At 45.0% G+C, this 24,807-nt stretch overlaps 1 protein-coding gene across 2 annotated transcripts; it reads left to right on the top strand.

The window, feature by feature from the left end:
• Nucleotides 1-415: 415 nt before the first annotated feature.
• Nucleotides 416-23,374, top strand: chp2 (calcineurin-like EF-hand protein 2). 2 transcript variants are annotated; one of them, XM_072549209.1, is made up of 7 exons: nt 439-590; nt 4,293-4,365; nt 12,571-12,651; nt 13,099-13,223; nt 15,818-15,879; nt 18,552-18,674; nt 22,166-23,374. In XM_072549209.1, exons 1-7 carry the CDS (start codon nt 524-526, stop codon nt 22,217-22,219), a joined length of 585 nt encoding a protein of 194 aa, XP_072405310.1. In that variant the 5' UTR covers nt 439-523; the 3' UTR covers nt 22,220-23,374. The 2 variants fall into 2 exon arrangements, with proteins under 2 accessions (XP_072405309.1, XP_072405310.1); XM_072549208.1 differs by lacking the exon at nt 4,293-4,365 and having other exon boundaries at nt 416-590.
• The last annotated feature ends 1,433 nt before the right edge of the window (nt 23,375-24,807 follow it).

Raw genomic sequence — 24,807 nt, 5'->3', positions numbered from 1 at the left:
AACAAATTCTGGAACTCAAACAAAACAGAAACTCAGCAGGTCTGCCAGAGACTGTCCAAATGTGGAGTCCAGTCACGCTCGGACGTTTCTTCAACAATTAAGAGTTTTTGTTCCTGCTCTGTTTGCTTTCTCCTCACGTCTTGTGAAAAGAGTGTTCACTTTGGCCAGTATTGAGAGAGAGAGAGAGAGTCAGAGAGTCGGGAGAAAGCACATTGCCAATGAAGCAGAGAGCTCTGTAAGCAAGCCAACATCTCCTGTGTCTTTGGGGTGGTGGGGGAAGTGTGTTGACATTTCTGTGGGTGGCTGAGCGATTAAGGGCAGGGACAGTCTCTCTCTGTCACCTCCAAACCTGTCTCTCCCCAGCCCACACCCCCTCCATGGCCAGCAAACAGCTTCTGTAAGCAGCCGTGGGACGCCTATCATTGGGTCGCTGTCATGTCAATCTCCTTGGAAGGAGGCGAGGTCATGAGGTTCCAGAGTTTCTTGTCCAAGCTGCAGCTTGGGGAACAGGAGGCGTGCAAAAATGGGCTCATATTCTTCACATCTGTCCAAGATCGAGGATTTGCAAGGAATTATCCAGGAGACAGGCTGTGAGTGCCCGGGTAGTGGGTAATGGGGACAGACTGAGATTTCACTGAATTTTCCTGCTGGCTCTCGCCTCCCGGTGAAATCAGAACTTGGTTAAAGCTGAACACACTCCGGCCCCAGCGCCTGCAGGAGACACTTAAACTTGCTCCAACCTGACTGCTGGGAGCATTGAAACCTGCTCTCGTTTTTAAACACGGTGGCTCAATGGGTTAGCACGGCTGCCCCACGGGACCCGGGTTCGATTCCAGCCTCGGGCAACTGCCTGTCTGCAGTTTGCACATTCTCCCCGTACCTGCGTGGGTTTCCTCCCACAGTCCAAAGATGTGCAGGTTAGGATGGATTGGTCGTACTAAATTGCCCACGGATGTGAAGGTTGGGTACATTAGTCAAGCTCGAGAGTGCGGTGCTGGAAAAGCACAGCCGAGAAGCAGGAGAATTGACGTTTCAAGCATATGTTCTTCATCTCCTGCTCCTGGGATGCTGCCTGACCTGCTGTGCTTTTCCAGCACCTCACTCTGGACTCTGATCTGCAGAACTCACTTTCTCTTGCATTAGTCAAAGGCATGGGTCCGAGTGAGTTACTCTTGGGAGGGTTGGTGTGGACTTTTTGGGCCGAAGGGCCTGTTCCCACATTGCAGGGATTCTGTGGTGTTTTTAATTTTGTTATATGATCAAATGTTGACAGATACTTGGCATGGTTTGGGAGGAAGGGGTTTTTTAAAGTGGAGATGCGCACGAGGATTCAGGCTGGCAGTATAAAGGAATACTTGCATTTAGGTAGCGCCCTTTTATTCAGGTTGTCTCAAAGCGCTAGATGGCCAGTGAAATGCATGTCTGGAGTGCAGTCATGGGTTGTCATGTTGGCAAACAGGACATCCACTCACATAGAGCGAGATCCCACATGCAGCCAGGCAAATCACCATTTTTTGTTTGGATGTTGATCAAGGGGTATATGTTGGCCAGGACACCGGCAGTAGGGCTCAAGCCAGCTCTCCTCTGGCCCAGATAGTAGCGGTATCCTTCCTAGCCACCGCCCCCCACCCACCTCCCCAGCTGCCCCAAAAGAGGAAGGCAAGCTATTAGTTGAAGGTTCAGTGCCCCTTGCCATGGGCTTGATGGTGGCCATGTTGCTGGAGTGGAACTCAATGGTTGCTGGCTCTGACACAATGCTCGCATTACAGAGTCAAGTATAAGAATGGGAATGGGAGGATATCCTGTCATTTGGGATCGGAAGAGAAATGAGTGGGAACAAGCAAATATTGGTGACTGTTTTGTGTGCGCTTTGGCGACTGCATTGTGTAGGGAAGACAAGATCTTGCCCCACAGTAATTGAGCGGAGGCTGAGGTGGGGGTTGATTGTCGTAAACTGTATTCTCTCATGCTAATCCCTTAAGTGCTGGTTTATGTTCTTTGCAATGCTGTTGAATGAAGCTTTTTTTAAAATGTCACTGCAGGAAGCTCAAAGTTCCAGAAACAATATTGGGGCAATCGTGCACGTTGTATAATGTTTACTCACTGGCCATAAAGGCGGATCAAACATTCCCAGAAGCCAGCCAGCTTGTCCCCGACTCTGCAATTCTGAGTGTGCAGGCTGCAGAATGTCACTGGTTCACCCTCGAGACGGAGCTGACTCGATTTGCAATGCCGGAGGTTCTGCAAAGCGCTCCATTTGGTGGTCTAGCTTCTGGGTCAGAAAGACGTGGAATTCAAGTCCCACCCCAGAGACTTGACATACAATCCAAGCGGACATGTTGGTACAGCTCTGAGAGAAGACAACACTGTAAAAGGGCGGCACGGTGGGCTCAGTGGTTAGCACTGCTGCCTCACAGCACCAGGGACCCAGGTTCAATTCCACCCTCGGGTGACTGTCTGTGTGAAGTTTGCACATTCTCCCCGTGTCTGCGTGGGTTTCCTCTGGGTGCTCTGGTTTCCTCCCACAGTCCAAAGATGTGCAGGTTAGGGTGGATTGGGCCATGCTTATATTGCCCCTAATGTGCAGGTTAGGTGGGTTAGCCATGGGAAATGCAGGCATATGGGGGTGGGTCTGGGTGGGCTGTTCTGTGGAGGGACTCAATGGGCTGAATGACCTGCTTCCAGACTGTAGGGACTCTGTGGTTCTCTGGGAGATATTAAACTGAAGCTCAGGTGCTTAAGTCGGGTCCACTGGCCACTACTTCAGGAATCCTGATGAAGGGCTTTGGCCCGAAACGTCGATTTTCCTGCTCCACGGATACTGCCTGACCTGCTGTGCTTTTCCAGTACCACTCTAATCTAGACTTGGGGTTTCCAGCATCTACAGTCCTCACTTTTGCCTTTCTGACTACTTCAACGGGGGCTATCCTTAATGTAGCCAACATCGGGTGGCCTGTTGTGGCCGCATTGCCATCTGTAAGAGCTTGCTGTGCCCAGAGTAATTGTGACATTTCCTACATTAGTGCAATGGCTACAGTTCAAAATGTACTTCAAGTGGCTTTTGCCGTTGTGAGGTGGCAAAAGGTTCTGTATCAATTAAACCCCTTCCTTGTATTCGAGGTAAAAGGGGGAGAGTTGGAGGTATCAGGGTGGAAGCCAGTGTTGCCCACTGGACATCGCTGACTGGGAGCCAGTGGGAGGAGGGCAGGTATGTTGGCATCCTCAAATTGAGAAAAGTTTAAAATGATTCTCATTCTAAAAAATGGGAAGACAGCCAATCCAATGGTGGCACGGTGGTTAGTACTGCTGCCTCACAGTGCCAGGGACCCAGTTCGATTCCCGCCTCAGGCAATTTTATGTGTGGAGTTTGCATGTTCTCCCCGTGTCTGCGTGGGTTTCCTCCGACAATCCAAAGATGTGCAGGTCATGTGAATTGGCCATGGGAAATTGCCAAGTCAGGGGTAAATATAGGGTCAGGGAAAGGGTTACCCTTTGGAGGGTTGGGATGGATTTATTGAGCCGATGGGTCAGTTTCCACACTGCAGGAAATCCACTCTAACCAAAATCTGAACAAAAATGGTGTTCCTGGAATGAAAGAGCCTGAATAAAAGGGGGGCAGCACAATGGGACTGCTGCCTCACACCGCCAGGGACCTGGGTTCGATTCCAGCCTTGGGTGACTGTGTCCCCCGTGTGCTCTGATTTCCTCCCACAGGGCAAAGATGTGCAGGTTAGGGTGGATTGGCCGTGCTAAATTGAGAGTGTGTATTCCTTTCTGGCATAGCCCAGAACTGGGAGCAAGTTTCAAAATAAGATGTAGCCTCTGTAAGGCAGAGCTGAGCACGAATGTCTTCTCAGAGAAATGTTCATATCTAGAGTTCTGGCTCACTGACTTACATTCAGGGCTGATTTCGACAGGTTTTTAATATCTAACGGTGTTGAAGACCATCAGAGGTTTGCGAGATGGTGGAGTTGAATCCGCAGTCAGATCAGCCATGGTGTTATTAAAGCAAGCTCACTGGGTAGAATAGCTGACATCTTCTAATCCATAGGCTGTGGGGCGTGGGATGAGATGTGATTCAGTAGAATTCTGTACAAAGTACAGTAATGTTTTTATACATTGGAATATAATTTTGCACATGGGAATCAGTCGAATTTGAACACAGCAGCACAATTGCGTACTGTCCTAGGATGGCAAGCTGCACTTCCTTCAGGAAAAAACCTAGGTTTTTAATCATTGACAAGGATCCGAGGACTCTGGAACTATTTACTGATGATAAATCATTCTTTCAGTCACTAAGGCTCACATTTGTCGTCTCTACGATCGATTTGAAGAGTTGGACAAAAATAACAAGGGAACGTTGAGGTGAGTATAAAAAAAATTAACCATGGAAACACAGTGGCCCCTCCTGCACACGAACATGAAGGGTTAATGGTGTGGGTGAAGCTTTAGTGGGCTCACCAAGGTGGACATTAGGGGAGAGAAGCTGAAGAATGGGCATCAAATCAGGCTGGTGTCCATCTCAAATCAAGAACCTTCTATTCCCCCAAATAGAGACAACAGAGGTTTATAGCAGGGAAAGATAAGGTAAGGGAACCGTGGTTTACTAAAAAAAAATGCATCTCTTGTTAAGAAAAGGATGCTTATGTGTTAATGAGGCAAGATGGTTCCGATGTGGCGATGGAGAGTTACAGATCAGCTAGGAAGGAGTTAAAGAGAGAGTTAAGAAGAGCAAAGAGAGGACGCGAGCAGTCTTTTGCAAATACAATAAAGGAGAACCCTAGAGCTTTCTATAGGTATGTGAGGAATAAAAGGATGATTAGAGTAGGAATAGGGCCAGTCAAAGACAGAAGTGGGAAGTTGAGTGTGGACCCTGTGGAGGTTGGAGAGGTGCTAAACGAATATTTCTCAACGGTTTTCACTCAGGAAAAGGAGAATATTGTAGAGGAGAAGAATGAGGTACGAGATATTGGACTAGAAAGGATTGAGGTTAGTTACGAACAGGTATTATCAATTCTAGAAGGAGTGAAAGTAGACAAGTCTCCTGGGTCGGATGGGATTTATCCAAGGATTCTCTGGGAAGCTAGGGAGGAGATAGCAGAGCCTTTGGCTTTGATATTTGAGTCGTCATTGTCTACAGGTTTAGTACCAGAGGTCTGGAGGATTGCAAATGTTGTGCCCTTGTTCAAGAAGAGCAGCAGAGATGAACCAGATAATTATAGACCAGTGAGCCTTACTTCTGGTGTAGGAAAGGTTTTGGAAAGGATTATAAGAGATAAGATTTATAATCATCTAGCAAGCAACAATTTGATTTCAGATAGTCAATATGGTTCGTCAAGGGCTGGTCGTGTCTCACAAGCCTCATTGAGTTTTTTTGAGAAGGTGACCAAACATGTAGATGAGGGTAGGGCAGTTGACGTGGTATACTTGGACTTCAGTAAAGCCTTTGATAAGGTTCCACATGGTAGGCTGATGGAGAAAATGCAGAGGCATGGGATTGAGGGTGATTTAACAGTTTGGATTAGAAACTGGCTTTCTGGAAGAAGGCAGCGAGTGGTAGTTGATGGAAAATATTCAGCCTGGAGTCCAGTTACTAGTGGTGTTCCACAAGGATCTGTTTTGGGACCACTGCTGTTTGTCATTTTTATAAATGACTTAGACGCAGGCATAAGTGGATGGATTAGTAAATTTTCAGATGACACTAAAGTCGGTGGAGTAGTGGACAGTGTGGAAGAATGTTACAGGTTGCAGGGAGATGTGGATATACTGCAGAATTGGGCTGAGAGGTGGCAAATGGAGTTCAATGCAGCTAAATGTGAGGTGATGCACTTTGGGAAGAATAACAGTATGACAGAGTACTTGGTCAATGGAAAGATTCTTGGTAGTGTGGATGTGCGGAGGGATCTTGGAGTCCATGGGCATAGATCCCTGAAAGTTGCCACCCAGGTGGACAGTGCTGTTAAGAGGGCATACGGTGTGTTAGGTTTCATTGGTAGAGGGATTGAGTTCCAGAACCGTAATATCATGCTGCAACTATACAAACACTGGTGCGGCCACACTCGGAATATTGTGTACAGTGCTGGTCGGCCCATTACAGAAAGGATGTGGAAGCATTGGAAAAGGTGCAGAGGAGATTTACCAGGATGTTGCCTGGTCTGAAGAGAAGGCCTTATGAGGGAAGGCTGAGGGACTTGGGTCTTTTCTCATTGGAAAGAAGAAGGTTAAGGGGGGATTTGATAGAGACATACAAGATGATCAGAAGATTAGATAGGGTAGACAGAGAAAGACTTTTTCCTAGGATGATGACATCAGCTTGTACGAGAGGGCATCTCTACAAATTATGGGGTGATAGATTTAAGACAGATGTCAGAGGCAGGTTCTTTACACAGAGAGTGGTAAGGGCGTGGAATGCCCTACCTGCTAATGTAGTCAACTCAACCACATTAGGGAGATTTAAACAATCCTTAGATAAGCACATGGATGATTTTGGGCTAGTGTAGGGGGACGAACTGAGAATAGTTCACAGGTCAGCGCAACATCGAGGGCCAAAGGGCCTGATCTGCGTTGTATTGTTCTATGTTCTATGAAACAGGCCATTTGGTCCACACCTGTCCATAGCTATCCCACCCACATACCTGTCCATATGTTTCTCAAAATTGTACTCTCTTCCACCACTACCTCTGGCAGACACTTACCACCCTCTGTGTGAAAAGGTTGTCCCTGCGGACCCTTTTATATCTGTGCCCTCTCGCCTTAAACCTATGCCTTCTAGTTTTAGACTTGCCTATCCTGGGGAAAAACTGTTGACTTTCTATGGTCTGTCATGATTTTACAGACCTCGATAACGTCACCCTTCTGTCTCCTACACTCCAAGGAACAAAGTCCCAGCCTATCCTTATAACTCAGAAGCAGCACGGTGGGTCTATGGTTAGCACTGCTGCCTCACAGCGCCAGGGACCCAGGTTCGATTCCAGCCTCGTGTGACTGTCTGTGTGGAGTTTGTACATTCTCCCCGTGTCTGCATGGGTTTCCTCTGGGTGCTCTGGTTTCCTCCCACAGTCCAAAGATGTGCAGGTTAGGTGAATTGACCATGCTAAATTGCCCATAGTGTTAGGTGGATTAGTCAGGGGGTAAATATAGGGTTAGGGGAGGTCCTTAATGAATACTTTGCCTCAGTATTCACTACTGAGGGGGACCTTGACATTTATGAGGACAGTGTGAAACAGGCTGATATGTTCAAACAGGTTGATGTTAAGAAGGAGGATGTGCTAAAAATTTTGAAAATCATTAAAAATGGATAAGTCCCCCGGGCCAGATGGGATATACCCAAGGTTACTATGGGAAGCTGGGGAAGAGATTGCTATGCCTTTGGCGATGATCTTTGCATCCACACTGTCCACTGGAATAGTACCAAATGACTGGAGGGTTGCAAATGTTATTCCCTTTTTCAAGAAAGGGAATAGGGATAATCCTGGGAATTACAGACCAGTCAGTCTGACATTGGTGGTGGGCATATTAATGGAGAAGATTCTGAGAGACGGGAATTATTATTATTTGGAAAAGCATAGTTTGATAGTCAACATGGCTTTGAGAGGGGCAGGTCATACCTCACCAGCCTTATTGAATTATTTGATGTGACAAAACGCATTGATGAAGGTAGAGCAGTGGATGTGGTGTACATGGATTTTAGCAAGGTGTTTGATAAGGTTCCCCAAGGTATGCTTATTCAGAAAGTAAGAGGGCATGGGATACAGGGAAATTTGGTTCTCTGGATACAGAATTGGCTGGCCCATAGAAGACATAGTAGTAGATAGAAAGTATTCAGCCTGGAGCTTGGTGACCAGTGATATTCCACAGGGATCTGTTCTGGGACCTTTGCTCTTTGTGATTTTTATAAATGACTTGGATGAGGAAGTGGAAGGGTGGGTTAGTAAGTTTGCTGATCACATGAAGTTTGGTGGAGTTCTGGACAGTGTGAAGGGCTGTTGTAGATTACAAAAAGACATTGACAGGATGCAGAACTGGGCTGATAAGTACAAATGGAATTCAACCGAAAAGTGTGAAATGATTCATTTTAGAAGGTGGAATTTGAATGCAGATTACAGGGTTAAAGGCAGGATTCTTGGCAATGTGAGGAACAGAGGGATCTTGGGGTCCATGTCCATAGATCCCTCAAAGTTGCCACCCAGGTTGATAGGGTTATTGAGAAGGTGTATGGTGTGTTGACTTTCATTAGCAGGGGGATTGAGTTTAAGAGCCAAGAGGATATGCTGCAGCTTTATAAAGCTCTTGTTAGACCACACTTGGAATATTGTGTTCAGTTCTGGTCACCTCATTCAGGATGTGGAAGCTTTAGAGAGGGTGCAGAGGAGATTTACCAAGATGCTGCCTGGACTGGCGGGCATATCAGATGAAGAAAGGTTGAGGGAACTAGGGCTTTTCTCATTGGAGTGAAGAAGGATGAGAGGTGATTTGACAGAGTTGTACAAGAGGTATAGATAGAGGGGACAGCCAGAGACTTTTTCCCAGAGCGGAAATGACTATTGTGAGAGGGTATAATTTTAAGGTGATTGGAGGAAGGTTTAGGGGAGATGTCAGAGGAAGGTTCTTCACACAGAGAGTGGTGGTGTGTGGAATGCACTGTCAGTGGTGGTAGTAGAGTCAGATACATTATGGGCACTTAAACGGTTCTTGGGTAGGCACATTCCTGATGAAGGGCCTTTGCCCGAAACGTCGACTGTCATGCTTCTCAGATGCTGTCTGACGTGCTGTGCTTTTCCAGCACCACACTCTCAACATAAATGATCTGAGAGTAGGATAAAAGGTCGGCACAACATCAAGGGCCGAAGAGCCTGTACTGTGCTGTTATGTTCTATGCTAACACTACCATTTGTTAAATATGAGATTTGGACTCTGTGATGCAGTAAAAAAGGTAATTACTGCCTTGTTAAAATGTTCCAGCTTTGTGCATATGTGATGGAAATGGTTGAGGTCTCATCTCTCCAGTTTGGGAAAGGTCTACTTAGATTGATGGCTATTGTGTGTAGAAACGTCTGTCAATTTTTTTTTAAAATTTGTTGCTAACTAATGCTTGTCTTATGCCAATTGTTACAACACTATGGCTTTAAGAGGTGTGATTTCTCCTGATTTTTGTCGAAGTGGATTTGAGCCATCCAAGTTAATAAACAGCTTGTGAGTTCTTGGAGTTTTAAAGTTAGAACAACAGAAGCAACGCGAATGGTTGCAGTCAGGCTCCCATAGAACCAGGGGTTTTGGTTTAACTTCCAGCTGTTGCTGGGTGTTGAAGCTGGGTGTGGAAGCTGTTATTCCCCTCTGTCTGTTAAAGCTAAAAGCTGGGGTTCTCTCTGTCAGAGTTGCATGTGAGACAATCAATGTTACTGAATTTGACTTTGCTAAAGGTGTGTTTATAGGATGTTACTAGATTGGAACTGCTTACTGGTTAAATAATTTGTTATTCTGTGAAGTTTGCTTTTCTTCATTCATTCACGGGATGAGGGTGTCACTGGCTGGCCCAGCATTTATTGCACATCCCTAATTTCCCGGAGGGCAGTTGAGAGTCAGTCACATTGCTATGGGTCTGGAGTCACGTGTAGGCCAGACCAGGTAAGGATGACAGTTTCCTTCCCTAAAGGACATTAGTGAACCAGACGGATTTTTCCTGACAATGATTCATAGTCATCATCAGACTTGTAATTCCTGATTTTTAAACTGAGTTCAGATTCTACCATCTACCATGGCAGGATTTGTAACTGGATCCCCGGAACATCAGCTGAGCTCCTGGAATAATAGCCTAGTGATAATGTCACTAGGCCATTGCCTCCCTTATTATTCTAATTATTCAAATGTTATTCCAATTCTTCTTTCTTTTGTTTGTATTTTAATTATAGGGTAAGAATAAAGTATGTTTTGGTTAAAACTAAAGAGTATAACCGTTCAAATTACATCTGTAACCCACCACCTTATACTTGCCTTTACATAAGATAGAAGTGAAGGTCTGTGCTAACTCTTGATACATATGAGGGGGCATGATCTGGTCCATAACACATATACTGTAGTGTCTAAGAATTTTTAAAAATTAATTCATAGGACGTGTGCGTTTGTTGTCCATAAAATGAATGCTCTCTTGTGAGTTTAGCTTTATGTTTATTGATGTGTTGATAATTATTGTTTTTGATTAATTCATCTAATTCTGCATCTATGAGAGTCTAAATACTTCATTTGTTAACACAAATACAGAAGGTATCATCAGTTAACGACTATATCACCAAAATAAAATAAAAAGGAGTACCTGAAAACCAAAATGTAGCATCCAAAAATAATCAAAAAGTGTTCCTCAAGAAGATTTCAAGAGCACTGGGGAGAAAACTCACTTTGTGTACTGTCTTATCACCATCCATCTTCACTGACCCTGTCCACCTTCGTTCACCTTGTGTCACAGCAAGTAATTAGGAAGGTGAACTGAACAATAGCCTTCATTACAAACAGGATGGAATATGAATTAGGGAAGCCCAATATTAATGACTTGGATGAAAGGACTGAATGTTTGGTTGCCAAATTTCCTGAGATGACAGAGATTGGGAGAAAAATGGGTTGTAAAGAGAAAATGAGTCTGCAAAGGAGGTTAAGTCAACGAGCAAAATGTTGACAGATTGTTCATAATGCAGGAAGTCATGAGCCTTTCCACTTGGTAGGAAGAATGGAATCGCAGAATATTATTTACATGGAAAAGGTTTGCAGAATTCGGTACAGCGGGATCCGGGAATCCTGGTGCATGAATCACTTAAACTAGGCTCCAGTTTCCATCCCCCTATGGTAGGCAGGGAGTTGGGAGAATTCCTGACTCTGAAGTCCTGACCTTTAAAAATGGCTGTCCTAACTTTCCATTTTAGTGTAGTGTGTGTAGATCAGAGTTTGGGGTAGGCAGCTTGCGAAGACCTGAATAGAGGATGGCCAGTTTAAAGGAAGCAGACCGAGCAATAATCTGCAATGAACAGTGTTCAAAGATTAAAAAGAAAGATCGAAATATAAAATATCATCCCTGCCCTAGCACTGCCTCAATCCCCATGCAACAGGATACAACAGGATTTAGTCATTTGGAAAGTTGGGCAGAGAAATGCCAGATGAAAGTTAATCTGGACAGGTGTGAGTGATGCACTCTGGGAGGTCAAATGCAAGAGGAAAGTTTACAGTAAATGGCAGGATCCTTAGGAGCATTGACATACAGAGGGATCTTGGGTAAAAGTCCATGGCTCCCTGAAAATTGCAACACATTTGGATAAAGTGATAAAGAGGGCGTACGGCATGCTGGGGCATTGAGTGTAAAAGTTGGCAATTCATCTTGCAGCTGTATAAGAGTTCATTTAGGCCATGTTTACATTATTGTATGCAGTTCTGGTTGCCACAGTATAGAAAGGATGTGGAGGCTTTGGAGAGGGTGCCAAAGAGGATATTGGAGTATATTAGCTATAAGGAGAGGGTGGACAAACTTGAATTGTTCTTGCTAGAACATCAGAGGCTGAGAGGTGAACTAAACGAACTATATAAAACTATGAGGGGCGTGGATAGGGTGGATAGCTGGAGTCGTTTTCCCAGGGTGGAAACGTTAAATACTAGGAGCCACAGTTTTAGGGTGGACGGGGGTAAGTTTAAAGGAGATGTACGAGGCAAGTTTTCTTTTATCCTGAGGATGGTGGATGCCTGGAACACAGTACCAGGGAGATGGTCAAAGCAGATATGCTTAAGAGGCATTTGGGCAGACACGTGAACAGGCAGGGAATAGAGAGGTACGAATCATGTGCAGGCAAATGGGATTAGTTCAGAATGGCATCATGGTCGGCGCAGATATGGTGGGCCAAAGGGCCTGTTTCGGTGTTGTACTGTTCCAAGTTCTTACTTAAGGAACTCATACTTGCATTGGAAGCAGTTTGGAGAGAGTTCATGAGGTTGAATCCTGGATTGAGGGGATTGTCTGATTTGGGAAGGTTGAGCGGATTGGGCCTGTACTCATTGTGTGTAGAAGATTGAGCAGTGATCTTAATGATATATAAAAGTTTCTGGGGTTGGGAAGCTTCGCAGGGTGAATGCTGAGAAGATGGTTCCCTTGTAAGGATATCAAGAAAGGGGGGCCCAGTTTAAGTAAAGGGGTCTCCCATTTAAGATGACGGAGGAATTTCTTCTCAAAGAGACTATTTGACTTTGGAATTCTCTTTCCCAGAGAGCACTAGAGGTTGCATCATCATGTAATACTCAAAGCTGAGTTAGATTGATTCTTGATTCAGAGCCAAGGGTTACGGGAGATAGGTGAATATTTGAAGGGGCAGGGAGCAAAGTGGACCTGAAGCCATGATGTCCTTGAAAGGTGAGGAAGACTCAAAGGGCTGAATGGCCTACTCCTGTTCCTAATCCAAACGCGCTTTGCTCCACATTATCGTCACCCTGCATGCCACAGCCCAATTCCAAACTTCTGGTGACCTTTTCTGGTCTGAGTTTATGTTTCTCCCACTTGGTACAACATGTAGTGCAAACACAGTTCTGGAATTTTCTTTCCAGCCGGGAAGATTTCCAACGGATTGGAGAGCTTGCTGTGAACCCTCTTGGAGATCGGATAATCAATGCTTTCTTCCCAAACGAGTAAGTGATTTAGGGTGAGATTGTTGTACAGGAAGAAGGAAAGAGTTTGCGTAAATCTCTCGTGGGAGGGGTAGATGGACATAACTGACCTCCCTTCTGAGGGGTGCGGACATGTGTATGTGTCTCTGTGTCTTTGTGTGTGTATGTGTGTTGCCTATATGAACAATGAATGTCTACAAGGAAATTATCCTCAAATGTTATAAATTACTGGCAAGGACTCTGCTATTTATTATTCATTAATGGGATGTAGGAGAGCTGTTGTGGGTGTGCATTGCAAACACAGTGGGGCTGACTCGGTGCTGTAAGTACTTTGCCATAACTGAACAGATCTTTGAAAGAGCCAGCAGGGTGCTGACGGGCTGAGTGGTCTCCTTCTGTGCTATAATCTCACTACGAACCCTGGCTCAGCTCACCTTTGGCCTTTATCCCATCTGGAATTGTTTACAGGAAGCAGACTCTGGATTTCCGCTCATTCATCCGGATCCTGGCGTGCTTCCGACCCACAGCGAAAGACAAGACCGCCGATCCCAATGCACCAGAGCCGATTAACAGTCGTACCAACAAGTTGCGGTGTGAGTGTGCATTTACCCAGAGTTCCTTACCCGTCTTCAGCCTGATCCTCCGGCCTGCTTATAGACACCCCTGAGCCCTGACCTTGGCATTTTGCTTTTATATTGATCCCAGATAAAACCATCCCTGATCACTTGTGTGGATCACATTCCAATCCACATCACCTTCCCAACTTCCTTCGGTCCAGCCAAGGGAAAGTTTTCTGCCAGTAACCACAGTGCTTTTAGACTGCTGCCTAGCTAACCTCTGGCTCCCTCTTTTCACACTCTGCTGTAGATGCTGATTTGTTTAATCACAGGCTCCCCCTCCACCTTTTAATAACCTCATCCCCATTGAGCCATTCCTGTCCCACCCCCATCCCAGTCCCTTCCCTATAGTATTACCTTTATCAACCACTTACACAGGCTATAGTCTTGCATAGGGGTAACAAAAAGCATGTTTAATCATTCACCTGGCTGATCCACTGTTGAGTTCTGCTGCTGTATGCTTAAATTGCTCACTGCTCCACAGTCATCCTGCAATGGTAGCACTGTGGCTCAGTGGTTAGCACTGCTGCCTCACAGTGCCAGGGACCCTGGGTTTGATTCCAGCCTCAGGTGACTATGGGAGTTTCTTCTCACAGTCCAACGAAGTGCAGATTAGGTAGATTGGCCAGACGAGATGCAGGATTACTGGGATACGTTAGGGGAGTGGGTCTGGGTGGGATGCTCCCTGAAGGGCTAGTGGGGGCTGGATGGCTTGTTTTCACAATATAGGGATTCCATGAAAGCAATGCTAACCCTGTAGCAAAAATGATCTTCTGAAACTTCTCTTTTAAAAAATTCATTCATGGGATATGGGTGTCATTGGTGAGATCAGTGTTTATTGTCCATCCTTAATTACCCTTGAGAAGGTGTCGGTGAGCTATCTTCTGGAACTGCTGCAGACCATTAGGTAGACCCACAATGCCCTTGGGGAGGGAGTGCCATGATTTTGACCCAGCAACACTGAAGGAATGGTGATATATTTCCAAGTCAGGATGGTGAATGGCTTGGAGAAGAACTTGCATGGGATGGTGTTCCTTTGTATACGCTACCCTTGTCCTTCTAGATGGTAGAGGTCGTAGATTTGGAAAATACTGTCTAAGGAGCCTTAGTATACACTGCAGTGCACCTTGTGGACGGTGCACACTGCAGCTACTGTATTTCGATGGTGGAGGAAGTGAACTTTGAAAATAGTGTATGGGGTGCCAATCAAGTGGGCTGCTTTGAACTGGATAACATTGAGCGTTTGAATGTTGTTGGACTGCACTCATCCCAATACGTGCCTTCTAGATAGTGGACAAGCTTTAGGGAGTCAGGAGGTAAGATACTTGCTACAGATTGACCAGTTTCTGGCCTGCTCTGGGCCTTTATCTTTCTGCTGTTATCCTGAGGAACAATTGATATTTTTATCAGGCGTTGAGACTTGAAAATGCAACTTCTGAATTTCAAATTAAATATTAAGGGATAATTACTACATTTTTATTTCAAGTTTTTATGTTTATTCCAAGGGAAGGGTCAGATGTTACAGAATTGATGCCACTCAGATCACAATTGGTGCCCTGGGATTATTTTCCATTTTAGCTATGCACTCTAGTGAATAAAGTTAAAAATCACACAACACCAGGTTATTGTCCAACAGGTTTATTTGGAAGCACTAGCTTTCGGAGCACTACTCCTTCATCAGGTGGTTGAAGCAGTGCTCCGAAAGCTAGTGCTTCCAAGTAAACCTATCGGACTATAACCTGGTGTTGTGTGATTTTTAACTTTGTCCACCTCAGTCCAAAACTGGCTCCTCCACATCATGACTCTAGTGAATGACATGATGGTTGCCCATGAGCTGTCAATCATTTGTATCAATCCCAGTTTGGGGCCACTGCATTTCACAGAACTGTGCTAGAGCTGAGTACCTTGCGTTATGTAAGAGGATCTAATGATGTTTTGCATTGAGCTGGGTCGGGGTTACAGGACTGTGACAGAGGGCCATGGATCACAGGATCCTGGCTCAATGGATGTGGATCTTGTCATGTTCAGTTGCACAGTGTTTGATTGTGTGAGCCTGCTTACTGATCCATGCTCACGGTGTTTGATTAATTAGACCTGGTTGTTGACTTCGAGCAAAGTAAGTAAATACCATAGACATACTAAAAAGTTTAGCTGGAAGAATGAGTGTAGATATTTTGTCATTGCACAGATATTTTCAAAACTTCAGCTCACAGAAATTCGTGTCTGAGCGAATGAATCGAAAACAGATTTGCACCTTCATGATTTCCCAGCTAAATTACTTTCACTTGCCTGATGTGGGGAAGGGGGAACACCTGGAGAAGAGTGAAGAGGGCATTCCTCATGATATCCACTGGAAAAGAAACTTGCGAGAACTCTGTCTTCAGGGAAGTGTGCCCTGGGATTGTCATCACTCTCCTAGTCCCCCAGGTTGTGTGAACTCTCTGAATGTTGAGCAGAGTTAGTGTTGATGACTATTGTGGATGCCAATGATCTTTGATTGGATACACCTTCTTTAACGAGCTTTAGCTAATTTTAACTCGCTTTAACCAGCTTCCTCCTCCTTATTTCAGTTGCTTTCCAACTGTACGACCTGGACGGAGATGGGAAAATCTCCAGGGAGGAACTTATTCAGGTAAAGGCTGCAATGACATTTGCGAATCAGAAAAGTGCCTTTTCCCAGTGAGCTATCAAAGCAGTAGTTTTCTTTACCATCTCTCTCAGTGGGGATTGCAACGTTTGCTGCAAGTTGTACCACTGGTCACCAAGGCCGTTAAAAAAGAAGCGAATCAGCCAATGGGTTTTACTTTCAAAGGGATGGGATTGATAAAACTAGGAAGTCGTACTAAAACCACACCTGGAGTGCTCTGAGCAGTTCTGGTTGCCATTATATAAAAAAAGATATAATCACTGGGGAGGATGCAGAGAGGATTTACAACAATGGTACCAGAAATATGTAAGGAGGCATATTAGCAAAGATTGGTCAGACTGGCTTTCTCTTATCTTGAGAAAAGCAGGCTCATTAAATGGAGGTTGTTTGAAAATCTGCAACATTTTGATTGAGTGGATATTTCCTCAGAAGGCGAAGAATGGAACTAGAGGCTGTCAATATCAGAAAGTCCCCAAGAAACCCAACCGGGAATTCGGGAGACATCCAGAGAGTGGCGAGCAGACAGAGCTTGAGGTCATAGTGAATCGTATTTAAAGGGGAAACTAAACCTGGGAATAGAGAATTACAGTGGAAGATTTCGATGGGAAACGATGGAAGGAGGCTCAAGAGAAGCATAAATACTAGCATGAACTGTCTGTGCCAAATGGCCTGTGTCTGCACTGTGTATCCTGTGTGCACATTTAATGCAGGGTTTGTGGAGATGTATTGATTGAGTTCAAGCTCTGTGTGCGTGGTTCAGTCTCTAGTCAGAGGGTTCTAGCAGTGCCAAAGGAGTCAGTCAGAAATGCTATTTGTCAGCTGGTCAGGATTTTAATCCAAATCCCTTTCAAGAGATCCCATGATCTGCATGCACCACCCTTTCACATAATGCACACCAAATTGTAACAATGTCCACCTTTGAAGAAAAATCAGCTCCCCTCCACTGTGGGCTTACTTGCTGCCTATTTACTGTGTCAAAGCTCCTCATCATTTTGAACAGCTCTATTAACCCTGCTGTATAGTTATATTCTTTGAGCTTTAAGCCAGGGTTTGGGAGGCGAGGTTAACAAGATGTTGGCCCTGGTGAGTATTAATATTAACTCAAATTCTTGGCAGCTAATCAATGCAGTAGTTTGAGTTGCTGTAAGTTTGATACCAATTTGTCAATAAACATGTGACATACTAAACCATTAGTATGGTCTTTGGGTAAGGAAGGATTAGGGTTTTACATTGTTTCCAATCATGGAATAAGGTGTAATTTCAATGGCTTCGAGAAGTAATTGACCCAAAGAGCGAGAGACAGCCCATAAGTAACATCAAAGAGAATCCAATGTAACTTTGGGCCTGTTTTCTGCTGTACACCACATCCCACACATGCCAGAGGCCCTGTGAGATTAATCTCTTGGAATACTGCGTTCTGCAGACACTTGAACTACAAGGAGTCAAATTGTTTGTTCTGTTTTCCTGTTGTCAAACAATGTTTTTATTGTGTCAGATCCAGCACTGAGTAAGTTTCTTTTTGTTTGTCTGAATATAAACTTGTTTCAGTGCTGTTTCAAAATATCTGTTTTAGCCGAGATGTTTGCCTGTCATTAGTGTCTTCACCACCTCTAAATGAATGGAAGGATCCCGTGTATTTTCTGACACATTAGTACAGGATTGTGGTATCATTGTAATCCCTGGCACACTACTCCCATAGTGATGTCTTTAAAGCTGCAAACTCAAATTCCAAGGAGACTCCAATTGGGAACGGAGAACTCCAACTTGGAACCAATTCCATTCCTCCACCATAACCTGGCTGGACGTGAATGGCAAACCAAGGGTATACATTTGGGTGGCACGGTGGTACAGTGGTTAGCACTGCTGCCTCACAGCGCCAGAGACCCGGGTTCATTTCCCACCTCAGGCGACTGACTGTGTGGAGTTTGCACATTCTCCCTGTATCTGCGTGGGTTTCCTCTGGGTGCTCCGGTTTCCTCCCACAATCCAAAAATGTGCAGGTCAGGTGAATTGGTCATGCTAAATTGCCCGTAGTGTTAGGTGAAGGGGTAAATGTAGGGGAATGGGTCTGGGTGGGTTGCGCTTCGGCGGCTCGGTGTGCACTTTTTAGGCCGAAGGGCCTGTTTCCACACTGTTAGTAATCTAATGTGTCAGCAAAATGTCTGCTACACAGTTTCAGCATTGGAACCAGAGAGACAGTTGACAGACCCAGCCATAAGGAGACGTGAATGAATCATCGTGCCTTTCTGAGAAAAGTGGAACAGAGATTTGGAAAGGTGGTGGATGAACAAAAATCTAACCTGTTTCCATAACATTCCTCAGGTATATTAGCAGTAACCATCCCATTCCACAAAAACCTATAAAATTTGATGTTTAAAAAAATATTTGTTTGTTGGGCTGCTTCAGAGGTTTACAGTTAGGACTCAGTGTTTGTGAGTTGTCATATGGATCCTGAACAGTGTGTGAATGGGTGACCTTTTTGCGGGTTGCTGATCCAGGCATGTAGCCAACCAGCCAATGGTACGTATCTCCTTTAATCCAGTGCCAGATTCTCAATGAATATCAAATGCAAGTCTCTCTCTCTCTCTCTCTCTCTCTCTCTCTCTCTCTCTCTCTCTCTCACACACACACACTCTGTCTCTCATACTCTCTGACAGGTGCTTCGTATGATGTTGGAGGCACAAGTTACGGATGACCAACTGGAGAGCATCACTGATCGAACAATCCAGGAGGCTGACCTGGATGGAGATGGCGCCATCTCATTTGAAGAGTTCCGAAAGGTATTGCTCTTTCACCAGTCAAGGAGCTGAGTCCGGTCGAGTGGTTGGGAAAATCCTACTGTTTAGACAGTTAACCATCAGTTCATCAACTCGCTATAGTGTGTGAAAGCACATGGATCATGGAGGGAACTGAGTCAACGTGTGAACTTGATGCACCTCTTTGAAAATTCCATCGTGGGATAGGGGTATTGACAATCAAGTGACTATTTATCATGCACCCCTAATTACCATTGAGAACGAGGCGGTGAGATGCCTTGGGGGAATTGGAGGGTTTCAGGGAGAGTGGGTATTTCAGGGAGGCGGAGGGGGATATTAACTGAAGTTGCACTCCTGATCAATCTCTATTGATTCCTGCTTTTGGAGGTCTGGGCTATCCCTGCCCCTGAGCTAGAACCTCTGAGATCAAGGCTCACTCAAGGACTTGATGACTAACAAAGGTGCATTCATTCCAGCCACACAGGTCAGGTGTAAACTTGTAAATTCTTCCAACGCAAGCCACTGGCAGGTGGGAAGAGTGGGAGAAATTCCTGGTCCACCTTGGGATGGAGAGGACATTTGAGCCTATCCCATCGTTATCCATAGCTACAACATGCATGGAAACGGGAAGGGTGCTATAGCAACTTGGACCCCTTGTGGAGGCTGGTTGCCTGGTAGCCAGATTGATGCCAACAGCATAGGGTTCAGTGTCCATATCTCCTCAGTCTGAGTCAGGTGCTGTCTTGTTGCCCTACACATGCTGGAAATTGTGATGCTGTGGGTCAATCGTTGGCTCTCTGATCTTCGGGCACGTGGGGCAGGATGTTCCATCAGGCAGTGGGATCCAAGGTACAAGACTTGCTTCCCTTTGTTCCCTTCTTTGCTGTTTGCCTTAATGATGACAGGGAACTGAAGATAATGGCTCTCTGTGTGGATCCTAATTGAAGGCTGGGTTCGAACCATCTGATAATGCTGTTTGACGAGGCTCAGGGAAGGAAAGTAACTGCCTGAGAGTTTATAGGACAGTGTCGTTAATTCTCAATATGTTTTGTCATACACTGTACATCTTTTATTTTGATCACACATTTGAGGTCTAGGGAACACTGTAAGGTCTGGCTAATATGCTTTTTATGAAGTCATTTCAATAAAACACAGCCCCTCAATTAAATTCCAATTATGACTTCCCACTTTCACCTCCAGAGTCTACCAGTGTGTCCTCTCCATTGCTCAGGATCTTTATCTTGTTGCCTCTTAAGTTTCATTGTGTGGGCTAAACATGCATTCCATTTATCTCCACATTCCGTGGTTACTGCTGCTAAAGCTCAGACAGTGAAGAGCTCAGTGACCATCATTGGCCCGTTAAAGGGGTGAGGTGTTTATTGCCCTCCAGATATTCTGCGTGAGGCCTCATTGCTCTCTGCAACAATGTCCAACACTGCCCAGGCAACAGGCCTATTCATAGCATCACTTTCCCGGAAACTCCTCCCTATCTGAACTAAATTACGTATCTTGTAGACAGTTAAGGAGTTAATGGTTCCTGTTGTCCATTGCCATTGAAGAATGAATAAAGCTGATTATGGCTGTTTCGCCGTCAATTGTCTCCCGAGTTTGAGGATGATTCAGGGTTGGGAGTTTCTGCCATGATGGTCATCTTGTGACTGAATAGGCCAATCGTTGGCTCTCTGATCTTCGGGCACGTGGGGCAGGATGTTCCATCAGGCAGTGGGATCCAAGGTGCAAGACTTGCTTCCCTTTGTTTCCTTCTTTGCTGTTCGCCTTAATGATGAGGCAGAGTGGCGGTAGAGGAGGTAGGGCTGTTCACTTGTTACTGATATAAAACCATGCTGTTCTCGTGGAACTGAAGTCAAGAAGCACTGCACAGACTCTTCCATATCAAGTATCTCTCTCTCTGTTGTGTTAGCTGGGCTCAGTGGTAAACTGCGAGCCCCTAGGTCACAAGGCCCTGGGTTCGAGTTCCACGTCAGCAACCCAAACACGCAAATCTCAAATGACGTTCCAGCGCTGCACTGAGAGAATGCTACATTCAGGGAGGTATAGTTTTCTTACGTAAGGTGTTAATGAGATCCCCTTTGCCTGTTTGAGTGGGTGTTTAAGATCCCAGGACACTATTTTGAAGGAGAGTAGGAGAATTAACCCTAGTGTCCTGGCTAATAAACATGTAAGTTAGCTGCAGGAGTAGGCTACTGAGCTTGCACTGCTATTAACATCACTGTAATAAAATACCAGGGTTAACACTCACACTGCCCTGCGATCTTAAACATTCACCCAAGCAGGCAGAAGGGAGCTCATTAATATCGTACCTAAGAAAACTGTACCCCATCAGGGTAGCACTCCCTCGGTGCTGCACTGGAACGTCTCTCATGATCTGTATTAGGGTTGCTGAAGTGGGATTTTAGCTCAGGGCCCTTGTGACCTCGGGGCTGGTAGTTTACCACTGAGCCCCAGCTAACAGCAGAGAGGTGTTTGACATGAAAGAGTCCATGCAGTGCTTCCTCTCATAGCCCTCCCTGATTACTCCACACTCTTGCCTGATCTCTTCCCTCCTCGCTTAACAAGAATCCATCCACCTCAACATCACTGCCCCCACCTCGCTTAACAAGAATCCATCCACCTCAACATCACTGTCCCCACCACCTTTTCAGGACAAAAGTTCCGAAGGCTCCCGACCCGCTATGAGAGCAAACACAAAAATCTCCATTTCTATCTGAAATGGGCAATCGTTACTTTTAAAGAATGATCCCTAGTTTTGGGCTCTCCTACAAAGACTTAGGATTGTTTTCACCAGAAAGACTGCAGCTGAGAGGAGACCTTGTAAAGGTCTACAAAATGATGAGAGGCACAGATCGGGTGGATAGTCAGAGGCTTTTTCCCAGAGTTGAAGTTTCAATTACAAGGTGGTACAGGTTCAAGGTGAGAGGGGGCAAGTTTAAGAGAGATGTGCAACAGGGATCTTCCATGCAGAGAATGGTAGGAGTCTGGAACACACTGCCAGAAGAACTGGTGGAAACAGGTACATTGACGACATTTAAGAGGCATCCAGATGATTACATAAATAGGGAGGGAATAGAGGGATAGTGAGGGCATGGTGATTTATACAGGCTTGGAGGAGCAAAGAGCCTGTTCCTGTGCTGTACTTTTCTTTGGTGTTCGTTCCTAAGAGGAAACATCCTCTCCACACCCACCCTGTCAAGACCCCTTCAGGATTTTACATCTTTCGATTGAGTCAACTCTTACACTTCTAAACACTGGCAGATACAAGCCCAGCTTGTCCAAGCTTTCCACATCAGCCACCTCCCCCATTCCAGATATTATTTTCAACCAATATCACAAGAAAAGGATCATCATTGCATTGCTGTTTTTGGGATCTTGCTGTGTTTTTCCTACTTTAGAACAGTGATTTCATTGGCTGAACAGCACTTTGAGATCTGGCCATCATGAAAATTTCTATGTAAATGCAAACCTTTCCTTTTGTTTGTTTGTTTTCCACTTTGCAGTCACTCGAGAATATTAATTTGGAGCACAAGATGAGCATTCGATTTCTCCAGTAATGTGTGGACTGCTGCCCAGCGGAAGATTTGCCCATGATCTGTGTTCCTGAGGAGAGTAAATGGACTGAGATAGAAACTGCCGTGTTTTTGTTTCTGCTTTGAGATTTCAATGGTTTTCTTGAATCCCTCTCACATTTCGTTGAGTTTCTGCGGAGAGTTCGGGGTCTCTGCAGGGAGTGGGAGATTTTGGCATCATTCCCAACCAGTCTATCTGTTCTCTGGCAAAATGGGGATTGCAAATCCATTTGGTGTTCTGGAATCAAACAGCAGAAAAGTCAGCCAGGGTTTCCACTCTGGGCAGAATTTAATCCATGCAATGGGGACGCTCTGCATTGGCTGGAGAGCTGGTAAGAGTCCCACATCTCTTCTATTGGGGACAACACATTGAATTAACTTGCACGATCATAAGTGAACCTAGCCAGGGATCCAGGATCCTGGAAAGTAGAAATCCTGCATTTTCCCCCCTGCCCGAGCAGTGGTGAGCAATTGTCTATTGCAGGCAGTGCCACTGGGAGAGCAGTGGCTGGTACTAGGAGTACAGTCACCTGAGGTTGCAGCTCACCAAAGGGATCAAGCCACTGTTGAGTGTGGGTCAGAAGGTGGAATGTGGAGGTGCTGTCAATGTGTCCCACCTCTCCAATGTCGGCTCCCTCAATCAGGCACTAAGAGCCAATGAGGTGGCTAGCTCGAGTCTAGAAAACCCATCTCAGTCGAAAGTGCTTTGTCACAGTCAGTGTTCACAACAGGCAGTCTGATGTGGGATGATGTCAGTCTATTGTCCTTGGAAGCAAATTGGGGGAGTCATGGGGGCAACCAAGTGCCAAGGTGGGCTGTTTAAATAGCCTGTCTCAGTTCAATAGGACTTCTTCCCTCTTGGTTGCTTACATTTAAGCCCCCCAGCCATCACATCTCACACTCCATCACACTCCCACCTGCCCCACATGTTACCTCCATGTCAACTTGTGCCCAACATACCCCAATGGCCCCTCCCACCATCCTTGACAACTCTAACCGCTTCCATTCTCATTTATCCAGTACAGGATCAACAGATCTTAGAATACCAATGGCACATGAGGCTCTGCTTTTCGTATTCATAATTCTAACCTTTTTAAAAGAAAACTCGCCACAAACCAATAAAAATGTTAATCAACCAGACCTTTAAAGTATCAATAACAAATTATAAGTGTTTATTTTGAGGAAGTAAACACTGTGCCATTGATAAAAGTGATTGCACAAAGCAGCTGATGATACTGTCAAAATCCTGTAAATCTAATTTATACATGTTACGCGACCCTGAGCATAAATACAGGGTAGGGGAATGGGTCTGGGTGGATTACTCTTCAGAGGGTTGGTGTGGACTTGTTGGGTCAAAGGGCCTGTTTCCATACTGCAGGGAATCTAATCTAATCTAATCATCTCAGACCTCATGCTTTGCTGAAGCCTTGACTCCCATAAAAGGATTGTGGGTAAGCTTGTTGACCAAGGTACAGAACAGATTGACCACAGAAGTGCTCCTAAACAAAATGATCCCGATGATGGAAAACTGACTGTGATTTTGGTTTTCTTATTCCTTCATGGGATATGAGCTCTTGTTGCCAATCGTTAATTGTCATTTGGAGTCAACAGTGAACCGCCGTCACAAACCGCCACAGTCCATGTGGTGTGGGGGCACTCTGTTGTTAGGGTGGGGGGATGTCTGGCTAACCCCAGTGACAATTAAGGAACAGCAACTATAGTTTGTTATAAAAACAGATCAGTACCCCAAATTACTTACAGATAAATTGAATCTTTAAGTACAACATGTGTTTTTAAAAGAAAGACATAAAAGTCAAAGAATAGCTGAGGATGTAAATTCAGCAGCTGTCTACAATCCGTGTGTGGATTGCAAGGAATCCAAGAGGAATCATGAAATGTGATGCCCTGAAGAGTGTCATGGGAACTTCAAACAGAAACACCTCAAAGGGAGAGATGCCATTCAGAAAACTGAGCTGTGTTCTCCCATGGCTTATGTCATAGACTGATTAATTGAAAAAAAAAGGCAGTTCTGGGCAAAACACATTTTTTTAAACCATTCCAGAAGTATAAAAGTAAGGTAAGAGTTACAAACCAGCCATAATCCTGGTCACTGTGCGTTAGTGTGCAAGTTTGTGGTTCAAGTTCAACTTGTGCTATGAAGAGGCACAGATGAAATTTCCTCTAGATGCTACAGGTAAACGACATAACCTCTCTCTCGACTGAAACCAAGCCAAGTCCATTGTTGAAAGAAAGTGGACAAAACCTTTCAGTTAACTGCAGAACAAAGGATCTCCAAACTGCCAAAACCACTGCTGCCAGAATCACCACCTTAACATTTCACAATTGATTATTCATGGGCAAGTTGAAGATCAGTTTTGCTTTTTGGTTTCACTTGACGCTTCTAATCTGTGTGTATGTTTGACACATTTTAATGATTTTTTTGTGTGTTTTTAGTTGCTAATAAACTCACTCTCCCTTTAACTTAAGAAATCCTGGTTAAATTGGACCGGTCCTGGACCTTTTGGACCAGGAAAAGGTCATGTTGGAAGGGATCCTTTTTTAAATGAATCCTG

Source organism: Chiloscyllium punctatum, chromosome 29 (genome assembly GCF_047496795.1).
Source record: "Chiloscyllium punctatum isolate Juve2018m chromosome 29, sChiPun1.3, whole genome shotgun sequence".
Lineage (NCBI taxonomy): Eukaryota > Metazoa > Chordata > Chondrichthyes > Orectolobiformes > Hemiscylliidae > Chiloscyllium > Chiloscyllium punctatum.
This window is presented reverse-complemented; position numbering and strand designations above follow the sequence as displayed.

Bases quoted from the DNA above. Each gene is read 5' to 3' on its own strand.
- chp2 (XM_072549208.1), top strand. From the start codon at position 436: ATGTCAATCTCCTTGGAAGGAGGCGAGGTCATGAGGTTCCAGAGTTTC. The intron at 12,652-13,098 runs GTAAGTGATTTA...AATTGTTTACAG, and splicing joins AATGCTTTCTTCCCAAACGA to GAAGCAGACTCTGGATTTCC. The intron at 15,880-18,551 runs GTAAAGGCTGCA...ACTCTCTGACAG, and splicing joins CCAGGGAGGAACTTATTCAG to GTGCTTCGTATGATGTTGGA.